General features: G+C 36.1%; 1 protein-coding gene across 1 annotated transcript; it reads right to left on the bottom strand.

The window, feature by feature from the left end:
- Positions 1-170: 170 nt before the first annotated feature.
- Positions 171-10,992, bottom strand: eif3eb (eukaryotic translation initiation factor 3, subunit E, b). Its single transcript, XM_059556043.1, has 13 exons — positions 10,852-10,992; positions 10,166-10,283; positions 9,894-10,011; positions 9,718-9,760; positions 9,472-9,576; positions 8,729-8,854; positions 8,212-8,336; positions 6,707-6,833; positions 6,185-6,286; positions 3,787-3,896; positions 3,030-3,132; positions 990-1,124; positions 171-559 (listed from the first exon to the last, which is right to left on the bottom strand). Exons 1-13 carry the CDS (start codon positions 10,939-10,941, stop codon positions 521-523), a joined length of 1,341 nt encoding a protein of 446 aa, XP_059412026.1. The 5' UTR covers positions 10,942-10,992; the 3' UTR covers positions 171-520.
- Positions 10,993-21,503: the final 10,511 nt, after the last annotated feature.

Here is a 21,503-nt window from a genome sequence, read left to right as displayed (position 1 = left end):
TACAAATAAAAATTTGTATGACGAATGAATTAATAAAACAGAAAGACTGCCACATACTCATAAGTTATCTATTCAAAATGTTTCTACAAGTTTAAGTGGTCTCACATGACAAACACTGACATAAAAGTACAATAAATGACCAATAAAACATTGGTATTGGTAACAGTATGTTGCAGGATCCTTAAAAATGTGTTCAGAAACACATTTCCACTGTTCATTGTTGTGTTATGAGATTCAAAATAATGACTCGCATAATAGAAAAGAAAAATGTCTTTTGAGATTACACAGAACTGGAACAATGAATAAAATCTTGCCTGGTAAACTCCTTCCTTCATACAGAATACATAAAAGTCACGGCAGCATCCCAGAACTCCGTAGCTCTTGTCACGCGGGAAATGTCTGCATCAGTCTTTTATAAAATGATCCTAATATAAAACATGGCTAAATAAAAGATAGTTAGTTAAATACTAAGATGAGGTTGAGAAGTTAGATGATCCGCTGTCTGTCTTGTGTTTCCTGTCTAATAGAAGCCAGTGTCTTGAGCCGCCCAGTTCGGTGTCTAGAAAGAAATGGAGGTTCATTAGTGACATTAAAGGTGCAGAGCATATAGAACAGAGGTTTGCTCAAAACTATTGCTTCTATTTAATGTCTGACATAAATATTTTTAATGGTCAAAATTTTCTGACTCAAGCAATATCTTCAAAGTGAATATCAAGCAAAATACAGGACAAGATATATGACATGAATTACTTCAATGACATAAAATACGATTATTCAGACATCATGCTGAGTCTGGGCTTTGATTTTGGGAATGTGCAGGATATTTTAGGGAACTGTACACTGACTAATGCTGGCTAATGTTCAATTAAGGAAAAATGCTTCAATGCTTAAAAGCTAAAGTTTTCCAGCACACTCATTTCTTGACGGTTAGCTCAGCTGAAGGAAAAACTCATTAGCTCAGTCTGTATTGTTAGCTTTGAGTCCGGTACCTCATTCCTGCTGCTGTGGCTGATCTTCTTCTCGATGTTCATGGCCAGCATCTGACTACGGAACGACAGGCTCTTGGTCTTCTCGATCACCTGCTGATACGGCGACACGGCGTTGTTGCCCATCACCACATGACCCTGAGTAGAAAACACTCATCAGGGAGGAGCAGCGAACCGTTTAAGACTTTAAAAGAATACTAGTAGAAATTATCAAAGTATTTTAATGAAATAGTAAAGGCTTTAGAGGATTAAGTGGTTCAGCATCACTTTGGTTTTATAATGACTTGCAATACTTTAGACAAGCATTTTTTTTAAATGAATTACAGCTCCAATACAAGCTTATGATAAAATCTTAGGCAATATTCTTTAACAAGCACACAAACAAAGGGCAAGAAAACTAAAACTGACTTATCCCTTTAAATCCCAGTTATACAAAGAGATCAACCAAAAATGTTTTTATTTGGTAAAACCCCACAAGAACAATTTATATGTTAATGCAGAGTTAAAATATGTAATATTTTTACAGCATTAATTAATCTTAATTTCCTCAAACAGATTTTTTACATTTCAGTATAAATTAATGTTATTTTATTATGAACAAACATACATTTTAGCAAAGAAAAATAAAATAACCTAGATTAACAAAAAATGTTAAAAGAAAACCAAAACCAAAATTAGTAATTAAAGTTTACTGTAAAGTGCTACCATGCTTTTTTATCATTGACTTTTGTAATAATGGAAAGAGCAGCTAGGGCATTCTGCTAAACATATCCTTATGTGTTCCACAGAAAGAATGCATTAACCAGCTATGAATCTACTATATAACTATACAAACTCTGAATGAGCAATATAGTTTTACAACATTTATTTATCTGTATTAACATTATTTATTAATACTAGACATCTGCTGGTATTCCGTAATGCAATATATCGTGGACACTTCTAATTACCGCAAATAATTATATATTACAAATTATTCAGAATTTTGAATGCATTTTAAGAATACCATTCCCATCAACTGGTCAAAATGCACTACATTGCTGTATGCTGCTTGAAAGATGTGTGCAATCTGATGTAAACAAGCATGCATGAGAAGCACATTGGGGAACACATGGGAGACTTGCTGAATGAAAGCACATTCACTCTCTGACAGCAGATGGCGCTAAACTGCAGAAAATGCAGCCCTTACCCTGGAAAGCCCATAAATAAAGCAGCTGCTCTACTTTATAAAACATATTTAAATAATTTTAAAAAGCCATTACATTTTTGTGGATTAGCTATGGTGTTCATCACAGCGCCAAATACTTAAATATTTAGACTAAATAGGCTATTTATTTTCAAACATTTTATTTTTATTTTAATCTGGGCTACAACATGCCCTAGATATTGTTTTTTTTAAGTTTTGATTCTTTATTGTTCATTCACACTTTACATTAAGGCTTCATTGGTTAACATTAGTTAATTCATTAGTTAACAAACTGCCAATGAAGAATTCACCTGAACATTCATTAATCTTAGGTTTTCCAATATTTAATAACACACTGTTAAAATCTATAGTTGCAGCTATGTTATTTAATGAGCTAACATGAACTAAAACTATACCGTAATAAAAGCATTAGAAATTAATTGCAACAGGAAAATAAATACAGATATTAATTCTCCATTTATGTTAGTTCACAGTGCATTAACTATTGTTAACTTCTCATTTTAAAACATTAGTAAATATTAAGATTAAGATTAATATTAATCAATAAATGCTGTAGAGGTATTGTTTATTGTTATTTCATGTTAACTAATATTATCAATCGGAACCCTACTGTAAAGTGTTACGAAGAAAATCAAAGGTTTGAAACAACATAAGAGCAATAAATTTCAAAAGTAAAACTTAGCATTTCATAATACTATTGTTCTAGGCTATGTGGACCTTAGTTAAACATCATACAAACAAACCGCCCAATTTCACCGTCAGAGGGAGTCTAGTACATCTCAATCTAATGGGCTTTGTGTTTTGGACATGTGTTCTGCACCCCAGAGTTCGCTCACCAGTTTGGAGTCAATTTTGGCATCCAGTCTGGCATTGCGGATCAGGTTTACGATCCATCTCTCGGCCTCCTCGGGGGTCATATTCAGCTTATCTGCCAACATGCTGCCCAGAGACAGGAAGAGCGATGGGTGAGAGGGAGAAAATGAGAAATAAAGAGATTGCCTGAGGTCAACAACAAGCTGTAGCTCTCGTCTTCAAACAAGAGTTCGAACAGTCTCAACAAAAATCAATTGTTGTGATAAACACAAGCTGATGACGAATTTAGTCGCACCACCACCTCTACGACTACATGTGAAAACACCAGGTTTCCTGACACAAACAAGTGGGGTTCAAAGAAAATGTTAACAAACATCAAAATAACATCTGTAACAAGGTTATTAGTTAACCAAGACCATAAAACACTTTTGTTTATGGAAATAACTATTTATTTTAAACTTGTTTTCTTTCAGCTTGATGCCAAAGAAAGACTTTGTATTTATTTAGTTTAACTTGATGTTGTAAAAGAACTAAATCCATATTAAAAACTAAACTATTCTCTAAACAAACTGTTGTACCTGCATCTATCGCAATCTTGATTTCCTTCAAGTTGGTTTTTTAGAATTTATACTATTGTGACATCGCTCAGCTTTTGGCAGATTTGGCTGGAATCCATTGATCCTGGCAGCGTGTTGAATCATCGCAGTACTATCTTTTTACAGAGTTAAGAGGATTAGTGCACGCTAGTCTATCAGGATTCCTCCTGGGAGGCGGCGCTACCTGATGCTGATGCACTGATGGATCCGGCAGAACGTCTCGAAGATGAACAGCCGTGCATTTTCAATGAAATCCTCCAAGCAGGCCACCAAGAAGAAATCGTTCACCAGAACCTTGAAAAGAATAAAATCCATTCAAATGATCTGCTTTGAAAGTTGTGTAAGTGTTATTGAAGGTCCACTGAAGGGCCTTGAGACTGAATGTTGTACTTTTAAACTTACAATTAACTTGATTTTCAATTTTTTTTTAAAGTAGGCTACTACTGGTCAGTGCTGATAGCCTTGTGGGAAACACGCGGACATATAGTGCCATTGCACTACGGGTGTCCTAAATTCTAATCCCACTTTGAGGACATTTCCCAATCCCGCCATCCTCTATCTCTTTCTCACTTAGCTTCCCGTTAGCTCTGACCTATGCTACTAAAATTAAAACACACACACACACACAAAAAAAACAGTATTGATATAGAACAATTTTGAACCATTTAAATTATTTATTTTTTAAATCTCACTTTTGAAAGGTAGTATATTTATATAAGAGCCGTTTTCTCTGAGGAGACAAGGGAGGCAGTGCCACCTCAAAATACTGGTTGAGAAAATAACTCGGAAAGAGATTGCGTATTATTGTTGTTATTCTAAAGAAACGTGGTCTCTTTTGCCTCCTGAGCCCACTGAGTTTTAACAGACCCTCCAGAGTGTGTGCTGAGTTTGGAGGGGGGTAATTAAGAATGAATGGGAAGAAGTCACGTGAGAGGAGGCAATGACTCCATCGCAATATGATGGGAGCGCCTATTGGCATTTATGGGAAGGCTAATTTAAAGAAAAGGAAGTAAGCAACTCAAAGCAACACACATCTACATAAGAACTAAAATGGCAAGAAAACATGATCTGTAGGAAGTTTTTAGTGAGTAATCAGCTTGGTCAAATTTAATGCAAATCTCACGAGTCCGTGACCAATATTTACCTAGTTTGATGACTAGTTAAATGTGTTAAATGTTAACTAGTTAAATGTAAAAAAAAAAAAAACTGAATTTACCTCCAGTAGATTTAATTCTTTAATTGAAAAAAATGTAAATGAAAAAATCCCTTCACTGCAGCTGAACCTAGATCAGCTTTTATAGACAAATCCCTCAGGCGTAAACTGAAACTGTGGTGAAAAGGCAGGAGAGATTATGTTTTCACAGGTCTGAATTAGAATATAGAAAAATTAGAATTTCGAATATTCGTCAAATTTAAAATAAAAATTTGAATGCATAAGCGTTGCATTGGAATTTTAGGTGTGCAGCCGTGTCCGCACAACTATCAAAGGCGAACGAGCTCGACATGCAGTACCACTTCTGTTTCATCATTCACTTCGCATACATACACCATCCGCCTGGTCTCAAAAAACTGCCTTCACACGGATGACGAAAATAACAATGCTGACGGTGACCGGACGGCCGAAGAATACTTGACCTTTATCAGTGGCGCTCGAGATGCGATGATGATGTAAGTATCATTTCATTATAAGGTTTTTGTTAGCCTATCCAGTTTAAGCCACTAGAAAAAAAAGAGAACATCAATGTGGAGAAGATATTGTTTACATCAAAACTGAAACCAAGCCGTTCACCCAGAACATTTTCTAGAGGGACACCATTGGACTTGCGTCTCGCACAAGAGAGCAGCACGTTTAATAAGCAATGTAAAATTAATGTAAGTTCAACTTTTTAAAAACATATCTCGAGACTTTATGGTGGGTTTTTGTTCTCCATCCCACCACATCTCATGTTTTTAAATTAAAAAAATTATTTTGTGTGACCAGATTTCCGTCGTTTGTATTTAACTATGCATGCATACATGACGCTGTTTTGTTTATCGTTGTTTAAGCAACTTAATTATAATTGGTTTATAAAGATTATTTTAAATATTATGTTTTAGTTTTTTTTTACACAGTCATGTTTTCTTATGCTTTGAATAGACGTGCATTAGTAATATTTAGCTCGATGCTCCCTCTTGTGGCCTCACGGGAGAAGAAAAAAGCTTTTCTTCACCCTAACTGAAATTATGGATTTTGAATTTAAATATAATTCGAATTTTGATAATATTTAATTACAAATTTAGTTTTTTCAGCTATTTTGACAGCCTGAATGCTGACCCAACTAGGCCACGTCTAAGAGAGAGGAGCTGCCTCATAGCTGTAGGTCTGAAAACTGACAGCAGAAATATCTTGAAAAGCCTAGTGGGGAAACAGCAGTAAATTACAGTAGACAGGGATTTTCAGTGGATGAATGGACCTATGGCTCCTATCGATGCTCATCTCCAACCGATTCAAATAGACGGAAACAGTGTACTGAGGGAATCACAGGAATGACAGCCCTGGTAGCTACATTACACACACACACACAGTGGGTGGTGAACCTTACCGACTCACACTCCCTTAGTTTCTTCTGAGCACTGTCGAAATCAAAGTTAACGTAGAGACACTCCACAAACTCTGTGATGGGATCCTTGTATGTGTATGACTCCTGTTGAGAGAGCAAAAGCAGAGAGGAACATTAATCTTGTGCTAATTTGACAGCAAGTGCCAAAGTCATGGGTATAAAATGGGGGTGCCCCAAGAAGCACTTTAAAACCGACGCTAATTCACCAGCTCTGAATCAATACTTAAAAGAAAGCACATCTAGTATGAACGTAATGGAACGCAACAATGCTTGTTGAGCTAAAAACCTCAAAGGAGAATCATCTGAACTGCAAAGGAGGACAATCTCCAGAACAACCCACACTGAAATAAACTCACTGCGTTTTTGTGCATAATAGCATGCGATATTATAGGATTCTTAACTAGCTGGTTTATCTACATCTTCTTTCTTCAGGATGCATTTTAGCTTCAATATTGAAAGCAACATGTTAATGTTGAATCTGATGTAGACTCATTTCATGCTGACCTGTTGAATGACCTTGACCAGGTCTTTGAGAACCTGTCTGCGCTTTCTCACATCTTTGTTGGTGATTACGGCCGTGGTCAGGTAACGCAGAATGTGAGGGCACATGGTCTGGATTGCGTTCAGGTACCTGAGAAACAAACAACCATCATTTTTACAAAACTACCTTTCATCAGTAAATCCTGAATTTTTTTTTTATTATGGTTTCCATAAAAGCATTAAGCAGCAAAAACTGCATAAAAATGTTAAGCAGAAAATCAGCACATCAGAATGATCATGTGACACAGAAAAATGCAATAATGGCTGCTGAAAATTCAGTGTTGCCATCACAGTAATAACTTCAAATGTAAAATATATTAAAATATAAAACAGTAATTTAAATTCACAATATAATTGTGTTTACTATATTTTTGATTAAATAAATGCAGCCTTGCTGATCATAAGAGTCTTTCCGAAAACATTTAAAAATCCTACGGACCCCAAACTAGTGTATTTTTGTTTGCATTTATATTTTATAATACCTGAAAAATAAACAAATTTTTTGATATAAATTATATATATTATAAATGATAACGATTGAAACAATACTGAGTCTAAATTAGATTAAGAATTGAGAAACTGAACCAGTTTCAGGAAACTCTTATTGATATCTTTCCTTAAAAATCTATCAAAAAACAAATTAACACAATAAAAAAAAGGGCTGCACGATTAATCGAATGCGATTGTCATGCACGGTTCTGTAATCAGCAGTAAATCATCATCACCTGCTTTCAGATGGAGCAGCATTTACTACAAAGAGCCTGCAATAAAAAACCTTATTATGAAATCGAAGAAATCGTTTGCGATAATGACAACTGTTTGCGTAGCTTCTCTGTGAACTACGGCTCTGTGTAGTAGATGATGTACCATCTGAGAGCACATAAAATACCACATTTTAATAACATGTTATTTCAGCTGCAGTGATGGGCATTTCCCTGGTTTCTTCTTCGGGGCATATTAGGATTTTCAGCGCAAGAGCGCCCTCTGGCCTTCGGACGGAGATTTACTGCTGACCACAGAACCGTGCTTCTCTGACAGATACACACGAAAATCGCAGCTTCTGTCGAATCACGATTTCGATTCCATTTCAATTAATAGTGCACCCCTAGTGGACACTTTATAAAATCTGCTTTGATTGATTCCTGTTTCAATATTATATCACAACAGTCCTTCAAACACTTCACATCTTCAAAGTGCACCGACCGAGCCGCGCTCATTTTATGGCCACGCAAACATGCAATGTTCCCCCTAAAAAAACGCTTTCAACAGCGAATCTCATTAATTGTTAATTTTCCAGCTACCCTCTCTGAAGTAATTGTCGCAAACACAACTCGCACTTCCTGGCAAGTACCTTAAGCAAGTGACATAAATGTTATGCAAATGTAGTTTCTTGCAATTCTACATTCTTTAATGAGCAATTTGAGAGCTGTTGTTATAGCGGAAGAGGGAATTTCTGTAATTGCACTCACTGAGGCTGATAGAGGAACAGCTCGATGATGTTGTCTCTGCCTTTGGGGTGGTTAAAGAAGACAAACAAAGACCAGTGTATGAGCCACATCCTCTGCTGCAGCGACTGAAGAGGAGAACTCACCGACTGAACCGAGGCAGGAAAGAAAAACATGGTTTGATTAAAAATGCCAACACTGCTTCACTCTTACTTATGTCACATTGTTGAAACTACATTACAAGCACGGACTAGCAAAGCAAACGAGGCTGCAGTAAACCCACAGGCATCCATCTTTAGCCAAGCATTTACTTCTCAGAGCTGATGCAATGTAAATGTCATCCCGGTCAATTTTGTGTGCATAGTTGATTTAATCCCTGACGTCTGCTAAAGGACTGTTATATCGGAGCTCAAAGGAACATGGGTGATCCAGCAAATTAACCAGTGGGAAGGATATTGGATTTCTTCAGCTGATGAAATACAGCCGCAAAGTTTCTATTATACAAGGAGACAGAGGATTAAAGGATGCCTGACAGACATACGTTGTTGTCGATAGTCTCTCGTAAGCGCGTCAAGTCCTCCATGGCCGCCTCCCAGTTCTGCATGAGGATCTCGGATGCCAGTTTGCCCCAGAGAGAGCTCAGAGCGTTCCTGTCCGTGGAGGGAACCTGGTCATGACGGAGACATTTTTGTCAGTATCAATTTCTCTGTTATTTTTCACAGTGGAATCTCATTGGTACAAAATCCCACTCCCATAGCTATGAATTCTCTGATATTACACTGCTTTAACATTGAGCTCTGAAGTTATTACTCGTGTCTTTAGTTTTACATGATCCTTTAGAAATCATTCTAATATGCCGATTTGGTTCTCAAGAATTAGTTTGTTTTTTTCTGGATTTCTTCATTTATTTTAAATATCCTTGGTGAATAAAAAGATTAATTTCTTGCTAAATTTCATACTGACTCTAAACTTTTGAACAGTACACGGTTTAAATGTCACAAAGAATTTTATATTTGTTTAATAAAAAATATAAATATATTTAATTGTATTTATTTAATAAAAATCGGACATAACCTGGTATAACCTACTATTTGAAACGGCTCATTTAAAAAGCATAATACTGTAAATAATAAATTACTTAAAACAAAAGCCGCTAATGCACTCAGGAAAGAAACTAATTAATTTCTTCCTTTATTTCAGAGACTATTTCACACTTGACAAATGATATAAGAAATAACAGGATAAAACACTAGCATTCTTGTTGACATAAACAACAACACTCACGAGCACGCGGAAGAAGTAAAGATACTCTGCAGCCCCTGAGTAGTTGCCACACTCATACTGGAATTTGGCGTAACGGTACAGCGTATCCAAATATTCCTGACGAAACTGAGAGAATAAACAGAGACAGCAAATCATTGCTGGATATCCAACCATGCAGTAAGTTCTTAATTAGCTTTCCTGAAAATAAGAAATATATAATTGGATAAGGATAACTGGTTATAGTTTGAGAATTGCTGCAAAACTTACGCCATGTTTGTCTGCTAAATATTCAAACAGCATCCTCCCATCTCTATAATAAAAAAAAGTGCATGGTAGTGGTGACTTTACATATGTTACGATGCTTACATAAAAGCCAATTCAAATCAAATCAAGCAGAAATTATATTTCAAGAAGCAGTAAACAGTAATATGATGTCTGCAGACCTGGTGGACTGCATCTGTCTCTGAGTCTCTGGATCTTCAAACATCTTCACAATAGGCTCAGTTTCGGACTGGAGCTGCTTCAGCTGGGCCACCACTGTGGTTCTCTTCTCCCTTAACGCTGTAGAGTGAAAGTTCTAGATGTAATATGCATGCAGCTTATAGTACTGCACTCTCTATGATGTGAAAAAAATCTTCATTATGGATTCTGGATATGCTTTTATTTAACTCTGTTCCCGATGTATGTTTCCGGTAGGAATAAAAAAAGCACTTACAGTGTGGAATTTCTTTGTCAGGATAGAGGTTCTTGTATACATCCATGGCAAAGTCCACCATGTTAGTGTCACTGAGAAGATCCAGCTTCCCTTGAAGAAGCTCTTTCTCATTGTAGATCTGAGTAAACAATAAACCGATTTAACACCACTATATCAGGCTTTCTCAATATTCTGAAGAGGAATTATGCAGCATAAAAACAAGACTGAATATTACATTTACATTGCCATTTAAGGTAACGTTACTGTTGTACCAACTGATGCTACCTGATATTAATATAGCTAGTATCTTTACTCGTATCCCAATGATTAATGACGACAATATCCACGTTAACATTTATGGTATTGACGTGGTACTTTAAAGAAACCATGCTATTATAACACAATAACAGTACGTTACGTCCCAGTACCGTGGTACTGTAGAAACACAAAGAGAGTTCAGAGCTACAGAATAAGAAGTCGTGTGATTAACAAAGCTGATCTGTCAGGCATAAAAGTAAATACATACTGAATGCAATAGTGTCAACAAAGAGGTAATTTCTGTTTAATATCAGATACGAAACCAAATCATTTTTCCAGATCAGCTGGCTATTCGCCCCACGAGGTGCTGTCCATCTTGCGACTACTAACCAAAAAAATATAACTGAACAACAAAGTAATACTTTATACTACTGTAATTTATATATTACCTCCTTCACAGAAAGAAATTCCAGCAGCGGAAAGACCAAATGCCGGTCTAAAAAATGCGCGATTTTGGTGGTCAGATCGTACTCCGCCATTTTGGAAATGAAACGAGCCTTTAAAAAACCTTTATTTAAAGACCGAAGAGAACAGTGACCTCCTGCACCCCACAGACACTGTCTGTCAACCAGTTGGAAAACGGACATTTCTCATACTTTGTCAATAGATTGGTACAGGTTTTTGTTTCTGTAAAACTCTAACAACTTTATATAACATCTGCTTTCATCTTTGTGGAATTTTAATTTCTTGTTTTGATGAAGGTAGGCTATAGCATATACTGTATGGTAGTAGTAATCTACCGAGCCTTTCATTTTATTCAGTATTATACATTAGTTTAGTAATTTAAATATTTTTTACAAAAGGTTATCCCAAATTTAAAGAAATGGTCAACCTCTGACACATACATGAATACACATACATTTAATTTTCTCTATTGCAAGTTTAGCAGGATGCATAACAGGATGGAAATAAAGAGCTCATGCATTGAGAATTAGTTTAAAGTGAGGGGAGTGTTGGATCATGTCCACAAAGCAAGCAACCTGTTCTGCAAAAAAAAATGCCCCAAAACAATTTTCCTGCATGATACTGTAAGCAAAAATTAGGTGACCTGTTTTTTCCTTTCCCAAAGGATTGTGGCGGGGCTGCTTGCAGTTCGGCCAGAAGATTTCGTCCTCCAACACTTTCTGTGTGAATGTACCACTGACAGAAGTTACAAAGTTTACATACACTAACATGACAAAATTTGCAACTTCGAATACATTAAAAATGGATTTCAATTTGAAGATTGTGAGCGAGTTTAGTGTTTATCCATTATATGTTATAATGCATTGCAGGAAGGATCCAAAAAGTATTATTTCCATGATAAATGTTGCAAAGGTTATGTCAAATCTTTATTTGCAAAGGTTATGTTAAATCTTTAAGTATTCCTATTTTAATAAAGGAAAGTGACTCTCCTTATGATGGACATATCATTATTTTCAGTTAATTGGTGAATTTGTCATGGTCCTCGCTCTGTTAAATGCCACAGTACATCTTTTGATGTTTTTATCTAGCATTAAATTAAAATATGGCAAAACTTTAGAGAGCTGATTTCAAAGTCAATCCGTCTGATGAAACAAAAAGGTTGAGTGAACGCATGTAAGACTCAATCAAGTGTGGAATATTAAAAAGAATTTCAGACAGGAGGTGATCTAACCAACTCTCTCCAAAGCAATTCGGCTAATGAAAAATATACTCAAGATAAGAGCACATGAATTATAAAATGAAGATACAGTCTGTGGGTTATTCTTATTAAAATATCATTAGTTTAGAGTGATAGTCTATTTGATGGCTTCTGTATTAGATATCTCTGCCTGGAAAATTGCCTTTGTTGCAGATTACAGGCTATTAATTGAGACAAATTAAAACATTATGTGAAGATATTAATTTGTTCCCCAGTCTTTCAGAATAAACATGTCCTGTATGAGATTACACTATAGGCTATTAGTCATCACAATGAATATTTCAGGCCATGCTGAGCATTCTCATGATAGTCTTCAAGCCTATCACACAGAGATACAAATTTATTGCAGTACTCCTACATGCTGCGTGTGTTTGCTGCAATAAATCAGAATGACATGGATAAATCTTCATTGAGGCCAGTTGGTTTTTTGATTCAGATTAATTTGATTTAATGACAGAGGTTATTTTTAAATCGGTGGTTGTTGTTCTAAGATAGCTTTGCTTTGCTCAGGATTCTTTTTACACTGGGCAGTTTTGACCCAACAAAATTGTTTATTTCACAAAATTAAAACTTGAAAATGTAATATTATTATTGTATGTTGTTGTTGTTGTAGGTAAATTGATTAATCAGATTAGATTTGTCCATTTTAATAATAAAATAATAATAACAATAATAATAATAATAATCATCATCATCGATTACAAAATAAAAATGTGTAAAAACACTGAAAATTATTATTGTTGTTGTTATTATTATTATTATTATTATAGGTAAGCTGATTAATCAGACAATATTTGTCTATTTTAAGATCATCAGCCAACAACCAAACATTACAAAAAATATTTTTGTTTATGTTATTTTTAAATTCATACTTTTTAATAATAAATTAATAAGTAATAAAACAATAATGTATTATAGCATAAAAAAGTAAATAATTGTTACATTTTAATTAGTGTCATTATATTACAGTAGTAGAGGTGGTACTAGTAGGCCTATAATATTTACAAATATTTCATATTAATTTAAATATCATTTCAGATAGCCTAATTGAAATAATTATAATAATTTCAACATCAACATCGGTCTTTCCCAGGCCTAAAGTGTAAATGTTATTTTCATTAATTCATTTAAATATTTATTTATTCGATTTTTGGAGTAGTTTTTCATTCTTTGAATGGATAAGTTATGGTGCACTGGTGACACTGAATTCAAGATATAATGAAACATTGTGATGTGGAACAGAAAGATCTCCATGGTAACTCTTGGTAACTCATGGTAACTATCATCCACAGATCATCCATAGCCTTGATAACAGCAGAACATCAGACTCACTTTTACTCGTGCAGCATGAAAAGCATGGGGGCGGGTAATTTAGTATTCACAAATTATACGGCTATAAAGTGCTCATTTAGCAGAGAGAGCACGAAAGAGAATAGAGTGGAGACAGACTAATCTGCATTACAAAGGAGGTCAGGTTTAGCTAACCTGTAACTGAGCTACACTAGATAGATAGTCTCAGTGCTGCTCCACCTCATTAATCTCACTTCTGTTTCAGCTCCATTGTGGGTATTTTTACACTGGTGATTTTATCACTGCTTCTCCATAGCACTTTCCACTATGCCTCATAAAAGCACAAGTTTGACAGATGGCTTCATTTATTCTGGACAGCTTCAGGAGCAGGTTGTAGGTGCTCCATGGAAACCAAACCATGGAGGGGGTGCTGCTCGCCCAGGAGGAGTGGGCTTAAGATTTTGTCCTCCGGCACTTTCGGTGTTCTTCATAGGTATCACTGACAGAAGACCATCCTTAAGGGACAAATATATAATCCATCCATGCATTTGGTTGCTGGAGTGAACAGACTATATGGAGAAAAGGTTTTGTCTGCCTTGCTTGCAGATCTCAAAAGCCTAGTGGGTCATGTGAGTCATCAGCCAAACAGAGCAGATATAGGGGTCTTTCAAAAGCGCTGACTCTCTGGCAGTGCATGCTTTTAATCTAAATCAAAGGATACTGGGTGACATTTTTGATCGAGCATATTGCTATAAAAAGTGAAGGAAGCTGAATTTGATTTAGTATTACTCTGGAGAAAAAGCTGAGATCTCTGTAACTAAAAATGTTTACTGACCCTTGCATCTGTGTTGTGCACATAACTATTTCTGCACTGCTAAAAGCATAGAAATTTCCTTCAGGTGAATACTACTGACATTAATCTCAGTAACCCCTTGATTTCAGACACTATCATTCATGAAATAAAGGCTGCAAATAGTGATTTTTTTTTACAAGTGGAACCTAGTCTTAGTGTCTGTATAAAGTAGTAGTACGACTGTGTAGTCAATATTAAAAAAAAAAAAAGAATAAAAAAAACTACACGTATACTACAATAAACCGATGGTTAATTTTCATAAGGGCAGTAGTGTTTAAGTTTCAAGGCTCCAGACAATTTAATGCACCAATAATTACAAATCTACATACATAGAAAGTCTGCAGCTAAGGCTAAGTTCAAACTGTCCACCACATTTACTTATGAATCCCAAAATGTCCTGTCCACACAGCAGCTAGTAAGAAAGGCTCAAATATTAAATATGAATATGCAGCTGAGATAAAGTCTGTATTCTATTGTGACTATGACCTGTAACCATAGCAACAGTGACTAAAGTAATATCAAAGATGACAATGTCCAAAACTACAAAGTCTTATTACATTTGACATGATGAAAGTTCAATTGAGGCGTGATTTCATCTGTCAAATCTTAATTAACCAATGACAGCTTTTATAGTTCAGTAAAGAGTGGAGCATTTGAGTCACACACAGACCACAAAACTGTCTGGACTCGAGTAGATGTGGTGAAGGACATATGACACACAGATCATATCTGCATCTGTGTAAGTTATCGAAACCGTATACACTAGATGCATATGTGCAATGCAGAGCAGCTATCTTGCACTTTATTGCATGAGAGACCATTGGTTGTAGAGTATGGTTCTCTTCAACACAGCACAGGTTTTGTACAGTCATAGAACGTGGTTGTCACACACCCATTAATAACCGAAATGTGTAAACACAACTGTAATAATGACTCGTATACAGGACTAACAACTGTATTCTGGTGCTGTGAATGAGGAAAAATGTGTGTTTGACCACGGCATTTGAAACACAGTAGAATTTGCATGAACTTGAGGTTCCTCAAAGACTATAGAATACCCAAGACGAGTCACTTGTATAGTTTTGAATGGGGAAAATTGCAACACTCAATATGGCTGCTCTATCAAACAAAGCCACACCTTCTGAGGAAAAGAGCCAATCGCTAATCAGTAAAGTCTAATGCAGCTGGCGGACGTCCAGGTTGCTATAGAATCAGTAAGGATTCTGAGACGTGTGCTTAGGACTGAGCATGCGCACTGGCTGGTCTAGCCTGAAAAATAAGCTTAAAAAATAAGTGCTATTTGAATAAAATAAACAACATTTATGATACAGTTGTTGTCAGATTTCATTGGTGATCTCAGATATGAAATTGAATCTTAAGCTTGGCGTATAGTTTTGCAGAATATGATATTTCCTAATTCAAAGTGATAGGAACTGCACTTGCATGCCCAAGAGGCGCATCAAAGATGGCCGCTGAGTTACATGACTTGCCTTAAAGAGACTTTGGTTTCATGTCCCCAACATTTGCATTTGTATAAATGGAACTCAGTGGAATGAAAAGTCTAGAGTGAACGCTCCTCTAAAGCCTAATGACACCAAAGACGTTAACCATAAAAACATAGATCTAAAAATCCTTCTCAGCAGGCATATTAAAGAAAAGCACACCAGGGGTGCGTTTCCCAAAAGCAACATTAGCTAACAATGGTCGTAAGTTCTACTGAACTCTATTGTTAATGGTGGAACTTGTGACCATAGTTGCTTTTGGGAAAAGCACCTCAGAATAGTCCACACCCCAGCTATAACAATAAAGGTGCAGTGAAACAATGTAATTGGAATCACTTTTCCAGTGATTTTTTTTCCAGCTGATGAACTATAAAAACATTGACACCCAATCAGAATCAATCCTGCTATATGACACCATGTTCAAATGAACAAGAAAACTAAGCATTTTGCATTTACATGGCAACAATGTTTTAGGGGACTGAAGACAGAAATGTTTGAAAATGGAAGTTTTTAAAAACAATGCTGTTATTGTCATGAATTTGTGAAAACAAAACACAATACGCATTTATATTTCATGTTCAGTCTACAGGTATGTGCGCAGACGCTTAGTGTTTCTTTACAAAGCGACATCGCAAAAGGAAAAACTTATCCATTTTCCGTTCACCATTGTAATGTAAAGATAGTCAGTGAATTGTGTGTAGTCGCGTCAAAATCCAAAAGAAACAGTCTTGATCTACACTGGATGTGGCACAGCACAATGCTTCAAGCTGCCAAAAATAAATGATAAATGAAAGTCCCGTTCTTTTTCTGACGTAGCTACTCCATGAGCGTGCACAACTTTCAACAGATTTGGAACAGTGTGAACTGAAAACAGTTACTGTGACACATATTTTATGTTCAGGGTACTCGCTGAGTTGTTTTTGTTATGACAGTGTATAGTAATAGATACCTATTCCTATAGATACCTTATTCTGTTATTAAAAAGAAGCATGTAATTCATTAATATAGCCTTCATTTGACTTGTTTGTCTTTCTACTAACATTTATTACTTATTATACCTAAATATATTTTATAGTATTGTGAAACCCAGCAATGTGTCAGGAAAAAACAGGTTTGGTGTTTAAGATTTTCAATACCTGTGCTCTGAGCACTTAAAAAACGAGATCAATACAGAATGGAAATTTCTCATCTTCTTGCCTCCAGCCTTATTGACAAAGCCTGAGATGAACCTAGCATGAAGCATAATAGCAGCATAAATCAAAAGAAAGCAAGTAAAGCTTTCCCACAGCGAGATTAATCTCACTTTGCTCTCTGTGTTAAATTACGCATCTCGCAGAATTATGGGGTGCAGGTTATGAAGTTCCCCTTCTGATGCAAACGTCCACCCACATGCTCCGCTTTTGAAACTCCCAACATGATAATGTCATGAGTTAGCGCTTTTCATTCACCGCATAAAAGAGAATGATTTGCACATATTGTCTAACAGTTCACCTAGCCTGTTCATAAAAAGCCGAAAAGACATCACTTTCTCCAATATTGTGCGCCATCCATCACTGTCTAGAGTCCATATGCACATTAATGAGTTCTCCAAAGCAATTCCCCACTTTAATTCAGTCTCTGGTAAACCGTAGAAGCAGTTTCATGGGGGAAAACATCATTTACACCACTAGCACTGTTTCGTAATAGATGGAAAACAACAACAAGAGCTTGTTTTCTTTGAGGCTTTAAATTAGAAACACGAAGTTAGACTACGTTAACTCAGCAGCAAACCTCAGCAGTATTGACTTCACAATTGATGTTACACATATTCAAACCTCAGCAGGGTTCTTTCCTTAGCAACAAGGTAAACTTGGTTTCTATGGATATGTGCCCTTAACAGGACAGGAGAGAGAGAGAGAAAGGGACACCGCCGTGTGGGCGATGCAAGCACGATTCCAGCTGGCTCTCATTAACTCACCGACCAATCATTACAGATGCATATGAATACTGCGTAACGACAGGCACAGGAAGTCAACGGGGTGAGCCGTTCCCTGTTGGTAAAACAGAAACACAAATGCTCGCAGGATTTTTTCAGGAAGTTCAACTTGAATTTAAATGGTTGAAAAGTACTTGCTCTGACATACTTTTTCTTTTCACAGAAAAAAAAAGTGATGTGGCTTTCGCTTTCTGTACCATTGATGTCTTTTGTAAGCATCACCTGACACCCCCAACTCCCCCAAAGTTTTTCTGTGCTGGCATGTGAAAGGTGTCACATCTCTCATGGGACTCATTACCTGAAGAATACGGTTAAAGAAATGATTCTAGAAAGGTTGTTGCTCAGCACCCCTAACATCTTCACCATCTAAGTATGAAAATAGCATTGGCAGAACTGAAAAGAAAAGCTCAATTTTATTGACTCATGATGACCCACTGTTACAAATTTCTGGCATCAATAGTGGAGAATCGTTCAAATTAAAGCACCTCACAAATGCACAAATGTGATATTATGCTTCTGACTGTCTTAGACATGTTATTAGTCGTAATTAGTGTTATTAAATATGATTTACTCATTATTGCTCATAGTTTATCAAAATTTCTGTCCCTAAGTGATGTGTAAAATCATTTGCTTCTTTTTTTTCTAAGTGAATAAACACACAGTTTTCACCTGCAGGAAAATAAATAAATTAAAAGGATTTTTAGTTTTTTTAATAATCATACAAATCTCGGGGTGGATATTTATAAATTGGGAAGCAATTCCTGCATCGCAGTGTACTAAAAGCCACTCAAAACCAGAAAAATCTCATGGCTATTGTAACTGTTATACATTTTGGTATGATTTGTACGATTTGTGTGAAATATTGTAAAGTCTTTCTGTGAGATAAGGTTCCTTAGATACCTTCCATTGGATTTTATTATAGGTATTCCATTCTGTTCCTAAATAGAGGTTAGAAAAATCGCTTTATGATGCATTTATCAAGAAAATTTGGAAATTAAAGTCTTTTATATGAAATATCATATATTAATGAAGCTAAAAATTAAACATTTAGTTTTCTTTGTGTTTTCATTTATCCTTCAGTTACAAGCTAACAGCCTACTAGCTTAGCATAGTTATATCTGATTAAGGATAGCGGTTTTGGTTAACAAGCTGTGTTTTTCATCTTCCAAAAGTGTATAAATCTAATTTGAAAATGCCATTGTGTCAGTTTAATTAAATTATGACTCACTTGGCTGTTTTTAAGCTTTATTATTTTAATGTTGAACTAATGCAAAACCGCAGCAGGTCACAATACATCATCAACAAGGCACAGTGAGGGTCCCAGAAATGATCTATAGAGCACAGTGTTTTTTTCCCCAAGGTGCCTTTATTTCCGCCACTTAATTTGAGAAACTGCCACTGACGCGGCTGTGTCATAAATTCAGATCCCATTGAAATAAGCACCCCTGCTACATTACTATGCAGCATCCTGACTTTCTGTTTCCTGTAGCCTTGTGACTAAAGCGGCTGACTTCATTCTTTGGTCTCCCTGATACACAATGAGCTTCCGATTTAAAGCGATGAATGATGAACTAGTACCTTTTCAACGGAGATCCTTCGCTTCACGGTCACTGACTTTTTGTAAATTTTATCTTTACTGTTGCTGAGCAACAAACTCTAGGTAACAAGTGTAATTTTGTTGAACAGGCCATTAAACAGCACCAACAGTGAGGAATGTCCAAATGATGAATAATTAGACCAAGCAGTAAAGAAAACAGCAGAATGGATGAGCTGGTGGACGGGTCACTCAAGTAACATAACTGACAACTCCATCTGTCCATCTCACACAGTCTGGACTGCATCTTTCCACTCAGACCAGCTTGGGCCGGTTTTCTATCTGAAGACTAAAGCGAGATGATATGTTAGGATGTCACTGCACCACGGACAATTTATGATATGGCACAGCTAGGAGTTGTGTTGTGTGTATGTGCACACAATGACTGTATCTTTGTCCATCGAGATGATATCCACACCCAGTCCCTGACCCATACTGACCCTTTAATCAATTTAGCCCCATTTCCTGATGCCAGCGGCCCTAAGTGATTGAGTTATTATACAGAGTGCTGGTTAGAGAGTATTAGACAGAGAAAAAAAAAGAAACATAAGAGAGATGGAGACAGCCAGAGAATGAGAAATGGCCTATAAATTAGTTCTTATTGAATAGACGTGGTCATGCATTGTTGACATTTCATTAATTGCTATCCACACTGTTGTGTGCAACCTAAAAACACATGACATATAAAATATATACGTCTTCCTCTCCAAAACCCCCCTCTGTTAGTCTTCACCCATATCAAAAGCATAATTCTGAGTTTGTTTTACGGTGAACCATTAAGCTTTATTAAAACCACAGGTGATGTTAGTAGTATGCTGATTTAATAGCTGCAATTTTCTACAAGCATTTGTTCAATCGTTTAACGATACCCTTAAGTAACTGTTCTCATGCAAACAGACACTCGCGGGGCTGTTAAAACACTCGTGTGTGTGTGTGTGTGTGTGCTGTCATGAAGAAATGGGATGAAAAGAACACTGGTGTCAGGAATCTTTGCTGCAGTGCTGGTGTATAGTGAGGGATAATCTGATCCGGCCCTCGGTAAGCGTTTCTTATACGGACCGCACTCTTCAGCAGAAACACTAGCAGAGCCTACTGCTTGTGCAAAGCCTCATGCGCACATTTTTTTCCTTGACCTGCAACCTGAGGCTTATATGATTTTGTTTTGTTGTTAAAATCCTATGATCATTTAGTCATCTTTATGTTGTTCCAAACCAAAGAACCTTTTTTTCCACTATAAAGACTATTAAAAGGTTCTATCAATGCCAATAAAGAGTCTTTACTTTTAAGTGTGCTCTGTAGAACACAAAATAAGTAATTCATATATAATATTAATCAAATTTCTGTCCATTCTGTGTTTTTCATTTTGGACTCAATTGACTTCTATTGTATTCACAAAAACAGTTTAACAAAATAAAGTCATGTTACTTTTGGAATAATAAAAATATTCTTCAGTTTTTATTTTTGGGTGAACTATTTCTTTAACAATTTGATTTTAAATATCAGGCTGTTTCGGGTTAATTCTCTTTACTTGTTTCTGACAGCTTGTGCTTTAGGGGATGAGAACCTACACCATGCTTTTATGTGCCTTTTGCTGCGGTCTGCATTCTGGATTCTGTTCTTTCGGGTCATTACGTGTTATGATGTGTGACTCTAATGGGGTTAGTTGCTATTGGGAAGGAGAAACATAGAGCAGTCATTTCCCATGAGACTCCTCTAGTACATAGGCACACTGATGAGAGAGAAAGAGATAGAGACATCTGCTCACACATTTCCTACATCCCATGTGCATTAAAAGCACAGATACTCTCTAAATAAACTAAGCCCACAAAATTTAGATCAAACCTCCCTGGTGCGCATTAACATTACCTATGCTGTTGCAAAGCTGTTTATCGTGTGTATTTTTATGCAAATGTGAATACAAATATATATATTTGAGTAGCTTCAGAGGAACTGGAATAAATCTCTGTCCCACCTGATTGGAAAGAGGTTTTCATTCGATGACTGATGATAAAGTCAGTCAGACAAAGAAAAGAGAAAAAAAAAAAGAAAAAGGAAAAAGCCTTTTTCTTTTCCAATGGGAATACAGGCTAAATAGGACACAATTGTACATTTGGAAAGTTAGTCGAATGATCATATGAAAAAAAACTGAGGCTTATATAACTGC

Source organism: Carassius carassius, chromosome 8 (genome assembly GCF_963082965.1).
Source record: "Carassius carassius chromosome 8, fCarCar2.1, whole genome shotgun sequence".
In the NCBI taxonomy this organism is placed as follows: domain Eukaryota; kingdom Metazoa; phylum Chordata; class Actinopteri; order Cypriniformes; family Cyprinidae; genus Carassius; species Carassius carassius.
Note: the sequence above shows the minus strand (reverse complement) of the source record. Positions and strands in the feature narration are given on the sequence as shown.